We start from the raw sequence: 16839 nt of genomic DNA, 5'->3' as shown, positions 1-16839 counted from the left end.
CATTACTAAATTACATTACAAAATTAATCATTTGGATTTTTTTATTATGTATTTTTTATTTACCATCAGTCTGTTTTCTGGCTGTTGAAACACTACAGAGGTTACTTGTATTGCTGTACCATATACAGGTTGTTTTGCTGTACCATATACAGGTTGTTTTGCTGTACCATATACAGGTAATATTGCTGTACCATATAAATGTTGTATTGCTGTACCATATAGAGGTTGTATTGCTGTACCATATAGAGGTTGTATTGCTGTACCATATACAGTTTGTTTTGCTGTACCATATACAGGTTGTATTGTTGTACCATATACAGGTTGTATTGCTGTACCATATACAGGTTGTATTGCTGTACCATATACAGGTTGTATTGCTGTACCATATAGAGGTTGTATTGCTGTACCATGTTGTATTGCTGTACCATATAGAGGTTGTATTGCTGTACCATATAGAGGTTGTATTGCTGTACCATATACAGTTTGTTTTGCTGTACCATATACAGGTTGTATTGTTGTACCATATACAGGTTGTATTGCTGTACCATATACAGGTTGTATTGCTGTACCATATACAGGTTGTATTGCTGTACCATATAGAGGTTGTATTGCTGTACCATGTTGTATTGCTGTACCATATAGAGGTTGTATTGCTGTACCATATAGAGGTTGTATTGCTGTACCATATACAGTTTGTTTTGCTGTACCATATACAGGTTGTATTGCTGTACCATATACAGGTTGTATTGCTGTACCATATACAGGTTGTATTGCTGTACCATATAGAGGTTGTTTTGCTGTACCATATAGAGGTTGTATTGCTGTACCATGTTGTATTGCTGTACCATATAGAGGTTGTTTTGCTGTACCATATAGAGGTTGTTTTGCTGTACCATATAGAGGTTGTTTTGCTGTAACATATACAGGTTGTATTGCTGTACCATATACAGGTTGTATTGCTGTACCATATGCAGGTTGTATTGCTGTACCATATATGGTCGGCTTTAGGACCGCACGGTGTTTCGACAGAGCTAACGGTGATTCACCCTATTGACCCGGTACTATGATCACATCGGATTCACTACGACTGTTTTTATTTTTACGTAATTTGTCTAAATCGTTCAGAATCTTTTAGGACAACATATCCGATTTTTTTTTTAGTAAGATGCTTACAGTTGCTACCGGAGGCTGCTAATAAATGGTGATTTGTGGTGTTTGCCAGTGAAAGATGGAGCACATCAGATTGCCGAAGGTAAACACAAGACTATTTATATTGTTCATGATCTTTTGATCATTTTTGATTAGTATATATTAAATAACTTGGTGGTTTTGTGTGCGTTCAGTGTTTACAGGCTTGTAGGCTTTGGTTAAGCTAATGCTGATTAACGTTATATTCATATCTAGATCTAGGTGGCTTTTGCTAATTGTATAATTTTATAAGTAATTGTTATTGGATTGAAGCTGTGCCATATTACAGGTTGAAAAAGTCCAGCTGCTGGATAGTGGCTCTTCTCATAGGGCTCGAGTTGGAACATTGTATTTAACAGCCTTTCATACAGTGTTTGTGGATCATGAGGCTGAGGATCTCCCTGAACTATGGGCAAGTGTTCAGTGTCATTGTGTGATCTGTCTGTCTGTCTGTCTGTCTGTCTGTCTGTCTAACTACCTATCTGTCTATTTGTAAGTCTATATGTCTGTCTATCTATCTATCTATCTATCTATCTATCTATCTATCTATCTATCTATCTAGTCTGTCTGTCTGTCTGTCTGTCTGACTGTCTGTCTAAATGTAAAATAGTCTATAGTCAAATGGTCAAAGGCCCTAGCCACCTAAATAAATAAACAAACATAATCATAGATTCTCTGAGTCATATTCCTTCTGTTTTCCTGATGGGATCATGGAGGTAACCCTTCTCTATCCCAGCCACAGATTCCAGCTGCATCTTGGGAATGCAGATCATGTTACCATCATCTCTCACAAATAATTTATTATGAACATTCTTGACGGATAACTAGTTTTGGGCATCATCTGTAATGTTTCTCTTTGTGTGAAACTGGACTACATCCAATCACTTTTCTCTCAATTGCTTTATTTCTTCCTGCCTAATTGAGCAGATTAAAGACTACTGTAATGTAATCGTTTGCCATAAATAAATATAAACTGAACATGTTAGTTACAGGGGGTCTGAGTCTGTGTAGAATGACATCAGGAACATGGAATTGTAAAAATTGAATTGTCTTATTGATAGTGTTTTTTAGATTCTTGCTCACATATGGGAAAATTTCTGATTAACAAGCTTAACAATTACATATGCTCTGGTTTTTAATCACAGGTGCTGCATAGTCTTGTGTGTAACATTAAGAAACAAAGTGTTACTGCTTTAGGATACCCACTGCTCATTCAGTGCAAGAATTTCCAGCATATTCAGCTCATCATTGCACAAGAGAGTGACTGCAACGATGTTTTTATGTCACTCTTCCGTCTCTCGAGGGCAGGTAAACTGAAATTTTCCCCAAACCTTAGACATGATCATGTGGTTGGTTTTTGGACTTTGATGCCTTTATTGCAACACAGTTGAGAGACAGACATCTTCTGAATTCACAGAAGCAAATGGGATAAAATGAATCTTCAGATATCAAAAACCATTTTTATCAGTGTGCTCTAATCTGGTAGAAATAATACTAAAAATGCAGCACTTAAAGAGCCACAGGGTTTCACAATTTGATTTAAACCAAAAATAAAAAAGTTGGAAAAAAGAAGTGCGCAAAATTTGCATGCATTACAACACCTGTTCTTGGAGCTAATTAAACACGGATTTAAATAGCTCCTTTTCCTTGCCATTTTCATACTAAGCTGTCATATGCTTTCCTTGTCCTCATGTAGTCTTGTAGACTAGAGTCTTCAGATATTCAGATTTTTTTATGTATATCTGGGCCAGGATTTTTAACAGAATCTTTGGCTTAGAAAACCATCAAAAAAAATCTTTAAATACACTAAAATCTGCTCCAGTTGTATTCAGAATCTCTTTGCTTTTTGTTTTTCACTGGTATGTTGCAGTTTTACTGTGTCATTACTTTTGTCATTTGACATTTTTGTATCTTTCAGAGCAATATGAGGAGCTTTATTGTTTTTCTTTCAAGCCTAATGCCAGCAAGGCTGAGAGGAACAAATATTGGGAATTTATTGACTTGACGGCTGAATACAGTCGAATGGGAGTGCCAAATAAATTATGGCATGCCACATCTATCAACCAAGAATACAGGGTCAGTTTGTATCTTGTTCATGGTGTTTCATTCTGTTCCATGTTATCTCCATGTAAAACACAGTATTCAAAACAGCATGTGGTGACATTTTATCAATGTGTGAGAAGTATATATGATTTCTGTATGCTTATGCTATTAATCCATCTTCTCCAGGTATGTGACACGTACCCGGCTGATCTGTTTGTGCCTAAATCAGCCACACTTCCTGTCATCATAGGTAGCTCCAAATTTCGTAGCAGGGGCAGATTTCCCTCACTGTCATACTACTGCAAAGGAACACAGGTGAGTTTTCAAAACAGTCTTTGAGCCTTTGCAGTGAGCCATAGCTTTTAGGGGTTTCCTTTTAATGGCAGATTAGAGAGTCTGAACTCTTTGTTCCCTTGAAATGCTTGGCTGCATGTTATTCTTCTGTATGTTCTGTTTGTCAGATACTGTAGCAGTTTAAATGGATGAGACTTCTTAACTTTATTACTCATTTATTTGTTTTTACTTCTTCAGCAGCTGAATTTACTAAATCTTTTGTAAATGTTAAAGTGTACTGTATCATCTACTCCAGAAGAATCCATAATGAAATTTCCAGTATTCATTTGGTTGAAAAGCAAGCTTGGTTCTTTTTTCACTGTATGGGTTTGCTTAATCAGTGCAGGCCATTTGTTTTATTGAGGTCAAGTTTTCTCTAAAGACTCATGTTTGTTTTGGGTGTGTTAGTTCAAAGAGCAGTTAAGACTATGTGACCTCTACATGCAAACGAGGGTGATGTGACAGAAATGGTTCGCTCAAAGTATCAGCTCTTTTCATATCTGTGTCCCTTGTGTAGTCAGGGTCTAAAAAAATCATTTCAGCATAACTTTAGATTTTCATAAGGGGCAACGAAGGTCAATTTCTCATGGAATAGAGTCCACTTTATGAGAGAACAGTTTGATATTCAGGGGCTCTGTGTATGATTTATTATCTGTGACTGAGTGCATTGACAAGTTTAATGTTGACCATTTCTATTTTGCATTAAAAAAACAACAGCATATCAGTTGCACCCCTAAACATATGTTTTCATTTTCATTTTTACATTTGCATCTTTTTTATTCCGTTGTATGGAAATAATAGGAAAAATAAAGTGGGAAAATGATGTATATGGAATAAGTAAAATAACGTACTGTACCCCAGGCTGTTTGTTGTTTTAGCCCCATTTGATTATCCAGTGTAGCTTTTTCTCATAATGTGGTTTATGCAATCAAGTCTTCAATGTTCCACAACTACATTTTTCCATGCCAGGCAGCCATATGTCGCAGCAGCCAGCCTCTGTCAGGCTTCAGTGCCCGCTGTTTGGAAGATGAACAGATGCTAGCGGCCATAATGAAGTCCAACCCCAGAAGCCGATTCATGTATGTTGTGGACACCAGACCCAAGGTTAACTATAATCTCTCAATTTTTCAGAATGACAGACATATTTAATAATCTGTGCATATGATGGTGAGATTATAGAGAATAAAGTAATCCTGCTTTGTTTTCAGCTAAATGCAATGGCAAACCGGGCTACAGGAAAGGGCTATGAAAATGAGGATAACTACACCAATATAAAGTTTCAGTTCATCGGTATTGAAAATATCCATGTGATGAGGAACAGTCAGCAGAAACTAATTGAAGGTACAGATGCTGTTGCTGGTCTATTCTGCATTTAACCTGAAACTTACTAAAGCACAGAATTTATTATAAAGCACATATTTATTATAACAAATATCATATTTATGATTGTCACATGTCAGATCTTGTTTCTATGCTCCAGTATGAGTAGCTGATAACTGATATCACATCTCTTTGAGGCGGTGTGTGTCATTTGCTAGCTACATTACATAAATTCTATTAGAAATGGTGATGTCCATGAAGAGAATCCAGAAAGTGTAAAAATCTTTAAAAAAAAATTGACATTTATTACAGTGCTGCAACAATACTAGAAATCATGATTTTCTTTGATAATTATATTATAATGTGAATGTTTACTTATGGCGCATGCCAGCACAATGCAGCAGGGAGCACTGACATATAAAAAAATCAACCCTGGGTCTTTCTGGAGATTCACATACTCCCATATGTTTGCATGGGTTTCCACTGGGTAGCTGAACTTGAACTAGACAAACATGAATGTGTATTTTCTACCCCAGAAGTATCCAACATGAAGTTTTTGTTTTATTGAGGTCAAGTATTCTCCAAAGACTCATATAGTGTGATAAACGTTTTATAATTTTAATGATGTGAGCGTTTAATATTGGCACATGGTGTCAGAGGTGCAGCAAGAAACACTGGCATAGAAAACCGACCCTGGGTTTGTGAAGACTTCTGGGTTTGTGACATGTTTTCAATGGTTCAATGTTTTCTAAGTTTTGACCCTGGGTTTGTGACATATTTTAAATGTGTTCATGTGGTTTTTCTTCGAGTTCTCCAGTTTCTACCTACTGTCCAGGTTGCACATGCATGTTTATAAGAACTATGGAGTTCATGCATTCATACATTTATGGTTACACTTTAGGCTGGTATTTTAAAACCTTCCCTTAAATGACACAGCAAAACTGTAACATACCAGTGAAAAACAAAAAGCAAAGAGATTCTGAATACAACTGGAGCAGTTTTAGTGTATTTAAAGATTTTTTTTTAAATGGTTTTCTGAGCCAAAGATTCTGTTAAAAATCCTGCCGCAGATATATCAAAAATATCTGAAGACTCTACTAGACTACACGAGGACAAGAAAAGCATATGACAGCTTAGTATGAAAATGGCAAGGAAAAGGAGCTATTTAAAACTGTGTTTAATTAGCTCCAAGAACAGGTGTTGTAATGCATGCAAATTTTGTGTTCTTCTTTTTTGCATTTTGTTTTACTTTTTTATTTTTGGTTCAAATCAAATTGTGAAACCCTGTGGCTATAAATGTCCTTTGATTATTCTTGTAATACTATGTGTAGTGTGACAGGAACATGAACACATTAGACCACAAAGACTAGACTGTAGCATTTTTTTTTTTGTTTAAAGAATGCATAAATCCATCTGGCTTTCATTGCTTGACTATTTTTATTTATTTTTAAGTTGATGATCGGGGACCTTTTACCCCTATTTGAGGAGCGTGAGAATGATTTGATTTACTCTTGTAAAAATAATAGTAGTCTTAGCTTTGATATTATCCTAGAAACATTAGGGAGCAGAGAGAGTGTTTAACAGAGAGTAGCTGTCCAACTGAGACAACATGGCAGTTTTAGGTCTGATTACACTAAAGCCAGTTGGAGCCTTTTACTCTCTAATTCTTTCCAGAATGACAATTTTTCTAAGAACTCAGGTTAAAACTGCATTGAAAACCTGACTGAACCTAAGGTTAAATCTCTCTCATTTTGAGGGAGGACATTAGTTTCCAGAGAATTTTTTTGTGCTTGAATTAGATGAAAATATTATATGTATTTTGACCAAATCTTTGAACACTAATAAAACCAGGTTCTTGCATCTTCTCCCAAAGGAGAGGTTTATCAGTGTAATCATTAAATTAATGCACATATAAACACACACTTTTAGCATGTTATACAGTTACACATGATCATGCCTTTGTATATTATGTTGTGTTTATGATCATTTTAAGTTTATGATGTATACAATACAGAGAAATGTTTTCTTCTTTGCACATCCTGTGAGGCTACATGGTGCCTTGTGTTGCCTCACACCTCCAAGGTTTGTGCATTGTGTTTATTTTTTAATACTGTATATATATAAACCAAATTCAAACTTTTTTTTTCAATTTGTCTAAACAAAACATATCTCGTAGTACACATTGTGTTATGTGATGGACATTTCTGGTTTTTATCAAGAGACCTATGAACAGCTGCTATTCATTTTCTTTTTTCTGTAAAATGTTGGGTTATATTTATTTATTCGCATGGGTCATTTTCTTAACAATGTCTCATCCCACAGTGTCTGATCTTTGTTCCTCATCCATGGGGGAATTCCTTTTGGGCCTGGAAAATTCTGAATGGTTAAAACACATCAGATCAATACTAGCAGCTGGAATCTTTGTCGCCAAGGTAAAACACCGGGCTGATTTTGAACAAAACACTCTACACTTGTACCCAGTACATCAGAATCTCCCGTGTTGATTGATTGAGTGTGTGCTTGTTTAGGCTGTGGGAGAAGAAGGCATCAGCGTCTTGATCCATTGCTCTGATGGTTGGGATCGGACAGCTCAAGTGTGCTCCATAGCCAGTTTGCTTCTTGACCCTTACTATAGGACTCTTAAGGGATTTATGGTAAGCAATAAAGTTATTTTATATATGTATATGTGTGTGTGTGTGTGTGTGTGTGTGTGTGTGTGTGTGTGTGTGTGTGTGTGTGTGTGTGTGTGTGTGTGTGTGTGTGTGTGTGTGTGTGTGTGTGTGCAAAATGAAATTTCCTTTAGAGTTTTTCCTGGTTTTAGAGTTTATAAGTGTTTATTGACCTGGCTGTATATAAATATCTATGATAGTTTGTAGTAAAAGGTTTTTAGGCTTATTTAATGCTCGTGGACATTTTATAGGATTTACTGTGTCTGAGTCAGGTTGAGACTATCTAACTCTCCTGGAGATCATTCAGGGCAGCGCATGGCCCATTTCATAGAATTCTCAGAGAAAAGCGAAGTTCATGGGGTGAATGAGATGAACATGTCCTGCAGGATGGATTTAGATCTGTCTTGGGCTCACATTTCTTAGGAAAATGTAATTTCCTGTTGTACACAATAGAAGTCAGAATAAATGAAACACTGACATTTTGTAAGTGCCACTGAGTTTACTGCAAATGGCTGAGACATGTCTGTGTTTTGTTGGCAGGTGTTGGTTGAAAAAGACTGGCTTTCATTTGGACACAAGTTTTCTCATAGGTAAGATACACGCTTAATATTTTAGCTTGTGATTATGTAGATATATATTAAGTTTAAATATGTATACCAGGATTCTGAAAGAGGCCTGTTGTCTATTTCGATTCATGTGTATTTAGGTACGGCCACCTAAACGGAGACCCCAAAGAAGTGTCACCTGTTATTGACCAGTTTTTAGAGTGTGTGTGGCAGCTTATGGAGCAGTTTCCCTGTGCCTTTGAATACAATGAGAGATTCCTTATCAGCATCCACAGTCACATTAATTCCTGTCACTATGGCAACTTCATTTGCAATAGTGAAAAAGAGAGGAAAAATCTGTGGTAATTTATTTCATTTTCTTTTTATCAAATGAATACACATGCTGTCTTATGCATGCTAATTGTATTTATAGTGTTGACATGAAATGTGCTTATTGTTATTGAAAAAATAACCAGTATCTTTTTGTATGAAGCATTAGAGAGAAGACTCACTCCATCTGGCCTCATTTGTGGGAGAATAAAGTGGACTATGTGAATCCTCTGTTCAGACCAGAGCACAAGCTAACCCAAGGAGTTCTACATCCCAATACTTCCCCCTACTGTTTCAAGTGCGTTACAGCATATGAGAGAGAGTAAACAATGTAGATATAAACAGTATAAAGTGTCAGTGCATATACATTGATTTGAATACATTTAATGGAGTTTTTGTATGACCGGCTGCCAAAAAACACCACTGCTACATAAATAACCCTAAAATGCAAAAACTGCTTTTGCTTCAGCTACTGTGATCTATTATTCTAATTATAAGTTGTTTGTATCTGATTTATCAGAAAAATTACACCACACTGCAATTCCACAGTGTATCACTGGCACTGTCTTGTGTTTTGATTCGTGTTTCAGGTTCTGGGGGGGTTTGTACAATCAGTTCGACCGACGTTTGCACCCACGTCAGTCTGCGCTCGACTGCCTAGTGGCTGTGAAAGAGGAAACTCAGCAACTAGAGGAAGACCTGGCCAGTTGTGAACAGGTAGGGATTCTGGCCTCAAAGCCTGCTATTAGACTCTCTAAGAAATGTTAAAAGCCATGGCTGTTTTGATGATGTATTCATACAGATATATTTCTAATGTCTATTGTGAACTTTAAAATGTTTCTGTATTGTAGAAATTGGCTATACTGGCTAAAGAGCCACTGAAAGGCCTCTGTGTGAAAAAGCATGTGCCAATGTACATAAGCCTAGCCAACATACCTCGGGACTACAATGGAGGATTTTTTGGCAGTGGTCCTAAAGCTGTCAGCCTGTTTGGTGATGCAACAAAAAGCTCAGACCAGGAGTCAGGAGAGACTAACTTCGAGTGTCATTCCTCAAGCAATGGCAACGCATTTTCAAATAAAGATGGAGTCAAGGATCCTAACTCAGATAAAACTGCCTTCAATGCTGCCTAAATGTGGGGCAAATGACAAATAAAACGCCATATAAAAAGAATGTATCTAACTATACAAAGACTGTGTGAATTTTATGTATGCATTTGACTTGTTCACTCAGTACTCCTTAAGTCTGTGTGCCTGTATTTCTGCCAGTGTAAAGGCCAGGGGTAATATTTATTACATTTTGGTTTCACATTTGCATGAAGTTATTTGTGATACAGATTTGCACAATGCAAAATACCTCATAATGCTAGTGTATATATTTATACCACTATACTGAGTATATATATTTATACTACTATAAGACCACTACTACTTAGGCTTGAGACAGAAAAACGCATTTAGATCCACTAGGTTATATCTAACCTATGTAGTTAATAACACTTTCTTTTGTTCAGAGTAGAGGTCAGTATGTTTACAAAATGGGACACTGTCTAATATTTCTGGGGGGAAAGAAAAACACTGGACCAAAGCAAGAATGACAAATTGGTAAGCATGTGTTCTCAATGTGTATTTTATGTAACTGTATAATTATCTCTACAAATTGCTTTATTTATAATGTTGAATGGCTGAGTGTGGGGATATGATGAACACTTGTAACCTTATATACTTTAAAATGAAACGTTATTTCTCAGTGTAAGCACTCATACATCATTGCAATGTTTCACAAATATTAATAAATAACGTTAATTATACACAATTGCATCATTTCATTCTATTAAATTCTGATCTTGAAAACTGCCAGTAACCTTGATATACATTCATGGGGAATATGCATAGATTTTTTCCCCAAATATTTTTATTTTGGTAATATCCTATTTTTAGTATAAGAAAGCTCAAAGGTTTTATTTTTATATAATTATTTATTTTTCAAAATCTACTGTAAAAATTGGTCATTTATCTACCTTATATACTTTGGTTTTTGCCTTTAAACTAGGTTGCATCTATAGAAATATTTTATAACAATTACCGTTTAAACAATTAAAGTTTCACCGTGAAATAAAGTAAATATATTTACATCATCATATTTACACGTCAATACTAACTACTAGATGCCACAGCACAGGTCTTGTGGACTCCATGCCTGAACTGGCCTGAGCTGGTTTGGTGGCACAAAGGGGACATACACAATATTAACTTTATAAAATATAACTTTATCATTGCTGCAAGTTCAGCCATGATACAGCACTCTGGAGCAGAATGGATTAAGAGCCTTGCTTAAGGGTCCAGCAGTGATGAGTCTTGAACCCTGAACTGTAAGAGCACCACTGTATTAGACGAGCTTGTCTATGAAAGCAGTTAAATCCAAAAAAGTTCAAAAGATACATACAACATGGTCTATAATGTGAATTTAAGAGAAGGTTTAAGTTTCCCAAAGTTCTCGCGGCGTGGTGACGTCGGTGATCATCACGCACCCACGTCACCGCGTAGGGCTGTAATGGAGTTTGAGAGGTGGCGGCTTGTTTATGTCAGTGTAAGACAAATAAAACTATATAAAAGTTAGAGGTTACGACCCCAGTCCTTTGTAAATAAAGACAACAACGTGTTACTGAATCAGTACATTTTAGATGTACATTAACTGAGCAGAGGTAAGTCGTGAGAATAAGTGAACTTGTCCAAACTTGCAGAGCAAAGTTATGAGGCTATGTAGCTAGCTGTGTAGATAGCATTTGCTAGCATAGACATATCGCTAGCTTTTGGCTAATACCAAACACGACAATTCCTGACTCACGTGTTGGATTTCCAGCTAGTCAAAGTCCACACACATACGAAGCAGTGTTTTCGTTTTGTTTTGGCATGAAGAGTTGTATCTAGTTGAAGATGCATGCTTCAGGTTGGGTCGTTGTTGGTACATTGCCCCATGTTTCCAGTCGAGAACTAGCACGTCTAGCTACGTTGCTAAACCTGCAGTTATTCGTAATCTAACTGAATACAAGGGTAACTGAAAGACTGTATATGCCATTACAAAAACCATAAAATAGGCTATACAAGTGAATTCAGATGAATTATGTATAGTGTTACTTACTAATTATCATTGAATACACTGTCACTGTTTATTATGGGTCTTATCTAGGCAGTTATCTAATTTATTTCACCTCTTTCAAAAGCACCTTACAGTAAAATAATACATATTTCCTTCATTGACTAGCTTGTTCACTTGTATAAATGTGATCGGTGGTTACAAAATAAACTTGCTCTGCAGACTGCACAGTAAATCACTTTTCTACAGTGAATGTGGCAGCATGTTAAATCTTTTTTAAATCTTAAATTGGTTTTGCATTTATTCCTTGAATGTTGGTAAGACAGATACTCATTTTCAGTGACACAAGATTGTGATGTATTTACTCAGAAACACATATTTACTTTTAGAACTTAGTTTGTTGCTCAGTATCTTAAACACCGATTCATTTTCTACTTGTACTAATGACTGATTGTTTTTGTCCCCAGGTCAGAACGGAGAATAGGATTTAACTCTATGAAATTGTTCCCACTGGAGTTTTGTTTTCATTTTTTTGATGCCTTAGATCTGAAAGTGGCACTATGCCCGCAGCCACTGTGGATCATAGCCAAAAAATATGTGAGGTTTGGGCTAGTAACCTGGATGAAGAGCTGAAAAGGATTCGCCAGGTGATCCGAAAATACAACTACATTGCGATGGTAAGCTGTTTAAATCTAGCTTGGTGTATTTCAGTTATGTCGGGTCTGTTTATAATCATCATTTTGTTAACAGGACACCGAGTTCCCAGGTGTAGTTGCTAGACCCATTGGAGAGTTCAGAAGTAATGCAGACTACCAGTATCAGCTGTTGCGGTGTAATGTTGATTTGTTGAAGATCATCCAGCTTGGCCTTACCTTCATGAATGAACAGGGTGAATATCCACCAGGAACTTCAACATGGCAGTTTAACTTCAGATTTAACCTCACGTAAGGACTGATTTTGTCATTCTCATATATATATATATAATTCTAAATGCAGATGTGGTGCTCCTCTTTTTTATGGATCAAAAGTAATTGACTAACTTGATCATAGATTAAATTGTCATTGTTAATACTTGGCTACACCTCCTTTTAGGGACCAAAAGTAATTGACTAACATGATCATAGATTAAATTGTCATTGTTAATACTTGGTTACACCTCCTTTGCAGTCAATGACTTCCTGATGTCTGGAACCCACAGACACCACCAGACGCTGGGGTTCTTCCCTGGTGATGCTCTGCCAGGCCTTTACTGCAGCTGTCTTCAGTTCTAGCTTGTTCTTGGGGCATTTTGCCTTCAGCATTGCTTTGGGGCATTTTGCCTTCAGCATTGCCTTGGGGCATTTTGCCTTCACAGTTCTTTGCCTTTAATTGCTTCTGATCATTGTATATCTACACTGTGAAGTCCTGAAAATTTCAGAATTCATCTTGCTTTTTGTCAGCAGCAACATTTTGTCCTACGTATGTGGTAGCTTTGGATCTGGGGCAGTTCCTCCCTTCTCCTTACTCCTTTAATCTAATCATTCAGGTGCAAAGTTTTTTTTTCTTTTTTGTTTTTCTTTTTTAATTATAAGTTTTAGCAGACTATTCTGTTTGTCCTGTTTTTGTTACGAGTGTTTTACATCTTTTGGTAAATATTTGCGATGATGAAGTCTTCTCTTGTATGTGGACTTTGTCAGGGAGATTACCCCATGCCTGGATGGTGTTCATGTAGTTTTTTTTTTTTTTTTTTTTTTTTTAAATCAGAGAAAATGGTCTTTCCATGGTCTTTCAGGTCTTATGGTGTTCCTGAACTCGCCAGTGCATTCTTTCTTTTCCTGGACATAAATCATGGATTTGGCCACATCTAATATTGATGTTTTTCAGTCTAATGAAGGAGCTGTTAGGCAGGTGGTTATTTTGATTGCACAGTTTAAAAACAGTTGAAAATATTAACATTTTTGTGTGTTAATTCTGAGTTAAATATGACGATAATGTGTCTTAAAACACTTTCAGGGAAGATATGTATGCACAAGATTCAATTGAGCTACTGACTACATCAGGTATCCAGTTCAAAAAGCATGAAGAAGAAGGCATTGAGACACTATATTTTGCAGAGCTCCTCATGACTTCAGGTGTGGTGCTTTGTGAAGGCGTCAAGTGGTTATCATTTCATAGGTAATTTGACTATACATCTTGCTATTGAAAAATGCATTGATTCAGAGCATGCATTTCTTTAGGCCATTGAGATGCTAATACTTTTCTTCTTTACCTGACAATTCATGCATTGCTAATTGTGTGTGTTTTCTGTTTAGTGGCTATGACTTTGGATACTTGATCAAAATCTTGTCCAATTCCAAGCTGCCAGAGGAAGAAGTTGACTTCTTTGAGATTCTTCGTTTATTTTTCCCTATTATCTATGATGTGAAATACCTCATGAAGAGCTGTAAAAACCTGAAGGCAGGCACCCCTTTTCTATTTGAAATGTACAGATATGCTTTTAGAATGTACCGTTGCCAAAAACAACTTAATGGAGTTGTACGATAGGGAGCCTTTTAGACTTAATTCTGAATCACACGAAAGCAGTATGTTAAGTGATGGTTGTGTGATGTTCAGGGTGGTCTGCAGGAGGTAGCTGAGCAGCTGGAACTTGAGAGAATTGGGCCTCAGCATCAGGCAGGCTCAGACTCCCTTCTCACAGGAATGGCGTTCTTTAAGATGAGAGAGGTGGGTCAGGAACCGTTCAGATCCAGTCTGCATGCAAGAATACCTTCAAACTTGTATATTGTTTAATAAGTAAAAGAGGAACTGGAGATGTAAAGGTGAATATATTGGTAGAAACGAGACACCAGTGGAAATTTTCACATACCACTACTGTGTCTTTATCAAAACTGTTACATATGTAATAATATGTAATTTCACTAATCACAAAACTCAAGAGTACTGTGTTTCAGTAGACTAAATGTTTATTTAGTGAATGATGTTTGTGAATGATGTTCAGGCAATCAATTTTTTCTCAAACAGAAAGTCTGGGTTTTGAACTTGAGCCTTCATCACATTAATGTTAATTAACATTCAAAGAGCAATGCATTACATTTTACTTTTGGACATGATATTACTACAAAAATTCTGTTATCTACTGATACTCGTTTCCCTTCTTCGGTAGATATCTTATAATACATTAATCATGAAGGTTTTGCTTGTTTGGTTCATGTCATTTAGAAGGTGCTACTTTTTTGTATTTTTTCAAACTTCTAAGGGTACTTTTCCCGAAATTAATATTACACTTGTATGCTTGCAGAGGAGGGTCTTTCTGATCAGACCATTTACTGCCAACCAATTTCAATATGTGAAAAGACACACATTCTTTAAACCATTGTGGTTTAAAATGTCTCTACCATTGCTAAATTTACTCAGAATAAAAAGCCACTTCTAATGTAGTATGATTGCCAAAGCTGGTCTAAATTCTCATATAATGCAATCTCGGTTCCCAACAGTGTTTCCTCTTGTTGCAGATGTTTTTTGAGGATCATATTGATGATGCTAAATACTGTGGTCATTTGTATGGACTGGGCTCCGGTTCATCCTACGTCCAGAACGGCACCGGCAACGCCTATGAAGAAGAGGCCAACAAACAACAGTCATGACACAACAAGAGCCAGCTCATGATAAAGAACTTCACCTGCAGGGCTTAAAACATGGGTTTTTTAGTTTTTCATGAGATGTTCAATAGGAATTTGCACTTTAAAGCTCTAATGAGACTCTTGGTTTTAGATGAAAAGCTAAAAAACTTCCTCCACTTTGTTGCCTTCTCTACGTTAATCTTTTCTCACAACACATTATTCTTTTATCAAAAGAGATGAGAAAAAAAATGGGTGTTTTATTTTTCCCCTGCAAAGCTCAGCCTTAAGCTACGTTTTATGTTTTTTTTATCATTAATTTATTGCATTCGTTCACATGCTTTGTTGAGTAGTGCACAGACTATTACAACAAAAACATTATTCCAGTTACCTACATGTACAGTTGTTCCCTGATCCAAGGAGTACCATCTTGTTCTTACATCCTGCAGTAGCTTCAGCAAGAGACAGTCACACACCGGAAGATCCTGGCACTTAATGGCACGAGTGAAGCCTTGCACTGATTTTACTTTTATGTTGGGCTAACACAGGTTTTACCACAGAATAGGAGAGTGATGCATAACTGCCACTATTTAATTGAACTAAGGTCACCTCTTCTGCATTAAGACTGTCTTCATTTCATTTTAAAAAGTGACTTAAAGGTTTTGTAGTATTTTAGTATAAAATCAAAGCCTTTTATTCATTGTGCTTCTTAAAAAAAAACTCTTAGCCAACTCAAGTACTCTGTGTCAGTGGAATTAGATTTACTTGTAGCACTGTTTTTTTCAATCATGCGTGTTTTGTGCTCTTTGGGTTTTGTTTTGTGTTTACGACTGTTGTAGATCAGTTGCATGTACTGATAGCGTTTGAATAAATGCTGTGTTTAAGTCATGGTCTGAGCTTTTACAGATGTGTGAACTGCATGGACACGGCCTTTCTTATGTTGAATGTCACCTGGCTAATTTTCTTCACTTGTGTAGAATGTCCATGTAAAGAATATGCAATAACAAAGGTGACTGTTTTTAGAGCTTTTGTAAATAAAGATCTCAGATTTTCTATTATCTGCGAAATTGGGAGCCACTTTTAGGTGTATTGCTTTGCGTTCACACTTGCATGCAAATTAATCTTCATATTTGATTTTTCTTTAACAGTCTGTCATGCAGGGGATTTTTTTTTTGTTTGACCATAACCTAATGAAGTATATTACTGTTTATTTGTTTTGCATTAGTACCGAATCTTTAATCTTCAAGTAACACGTACAGATGTACAGTTTAAAAAAGACTGGCTTTATATTTTAGCTGAACAAGTATTTCATCAGGGGGGCATGGTGGCTTAGTGGGTAGCACGTTCGCCTCACACCTCCAGGGTCGGGGTTCGATTTCCGCCTCCGCCTTGTGTGTGCGGAGTTTGCATGTTCTCCCCGTGCCTCGGGGGTTTCCTCTGGGTAATCCGGTTTCCTCCCCCGATCCAAAGACATGCATGGTAGGTTGATTGGCATCTCTGGAAAAATTGTCCGTAGTGTGTGATTGCGTGAGTGAATGAGAGTGTGTGTGTGTGCCCTGCGATGGGTTGGCACTCCGTCCAGGGTGTATCCTGCCTTGATGCCCGATGACGCCTGAGATAGGCACAAGCTCCCCGTGACCCGAGGTAGTTCGGATAAAGCGGTAGAAAATGTAAAGCCAAAAATCATGTTAAACATGATCGGTGCTGCTTATTAAATGG

The 16839-nt window shown here is 36.8% G+C and overlaps 2 protein-coding genes across 9 annotated transcripts; both read left to right on the top strand.

The window, feature by feature from the left end:
* The first annotated feature begins 1011 nt into the window (after positions 1–1011).
* On the top strand, positions 1012–10238 carry mtmr7a (myotubularin related protein 7a). The gene is made up of 14 exons (XM_027135149.2): positions 1012–1252; positions 1478–1600; positions 2334–2496; positions 3107–3264; positions 3418–3546; positions 4534–4668; positions 4773–4905; positions 7207–7316; positions 7413–7538; positions 8094–8143; positions 8260–8460; positions 8592–8726; positions 9019–9145; positions 9280–10238. Exons 1-14 carry the CDS (start codon positions 1229–1231, stop codon positions 9559–9561), a joined length of 1896 nt encoding a protein of 631 aa, XP_026990950.2. The 5' UTR covers positions 1012–1228; the 3' UTR covers positions 9562–10238.
* A 707-nt stretch (positions 10239–10945) lies between these two features.
* Positions 10946–16178, top strand: cnot7 (CCR4-NOT transcription complex, subunit 7). 8 transcript variants are annotated; one of them, XM_047802557.1, is made up of 8 exons: positions 11992–12201; positions 12275–12468; positions 12692–13049; positions 13296–13407; positions 13517–13678; positions 13816–13960; positions 14117–14227; positions 15016–16178. In XM_047802557.1, the coding sequence occupies exons 4-8, from the start codon at positions 13352–13354 to the stop codon at positions 15145–15147; spliced, it is 606 nt and encodes a 201-aa protein (XP_047658513.1). In that variant the 5' UTR covers positions 11992–12201; positions 12275–12468; positions 12692–13049; positions 13296–13351; the 3' UTR covers positions 15148–16178. The 8 variants fall into 8 exon arrangements, with proteins under 8 accessions (XP_026991811.1, XP_047658509.1, XP_047658513.1 ...); XM_047802558.1 differs by having other exon boundaries at positions 13296–13411; XM_047802556.1 differs by having other exon boundaries at positions 13268–13407.
* The last annotated feature ends 661 nt before the right edge of the window (positions 16179–16839 follow it).

Source organism: Tachysurus fulvidraco, chromosome 17, assembly GCF_022655615.1.
Source record: "Tachysurus fulvidraco isolate hzauxx_2018 chromosome 17, HZAU_PFXX_2.0, whole genome shotgun sequence".
Lineage (NCBI taxonomy): Eukaryota > Metazoa > Chordata > Actinopteri > Siluriformes > Bagridae > Tachysurus > Tachysurus fulvidraco.
This window is presented reverse-complemented; position numbering and strand designations above follow the sequence as displayed.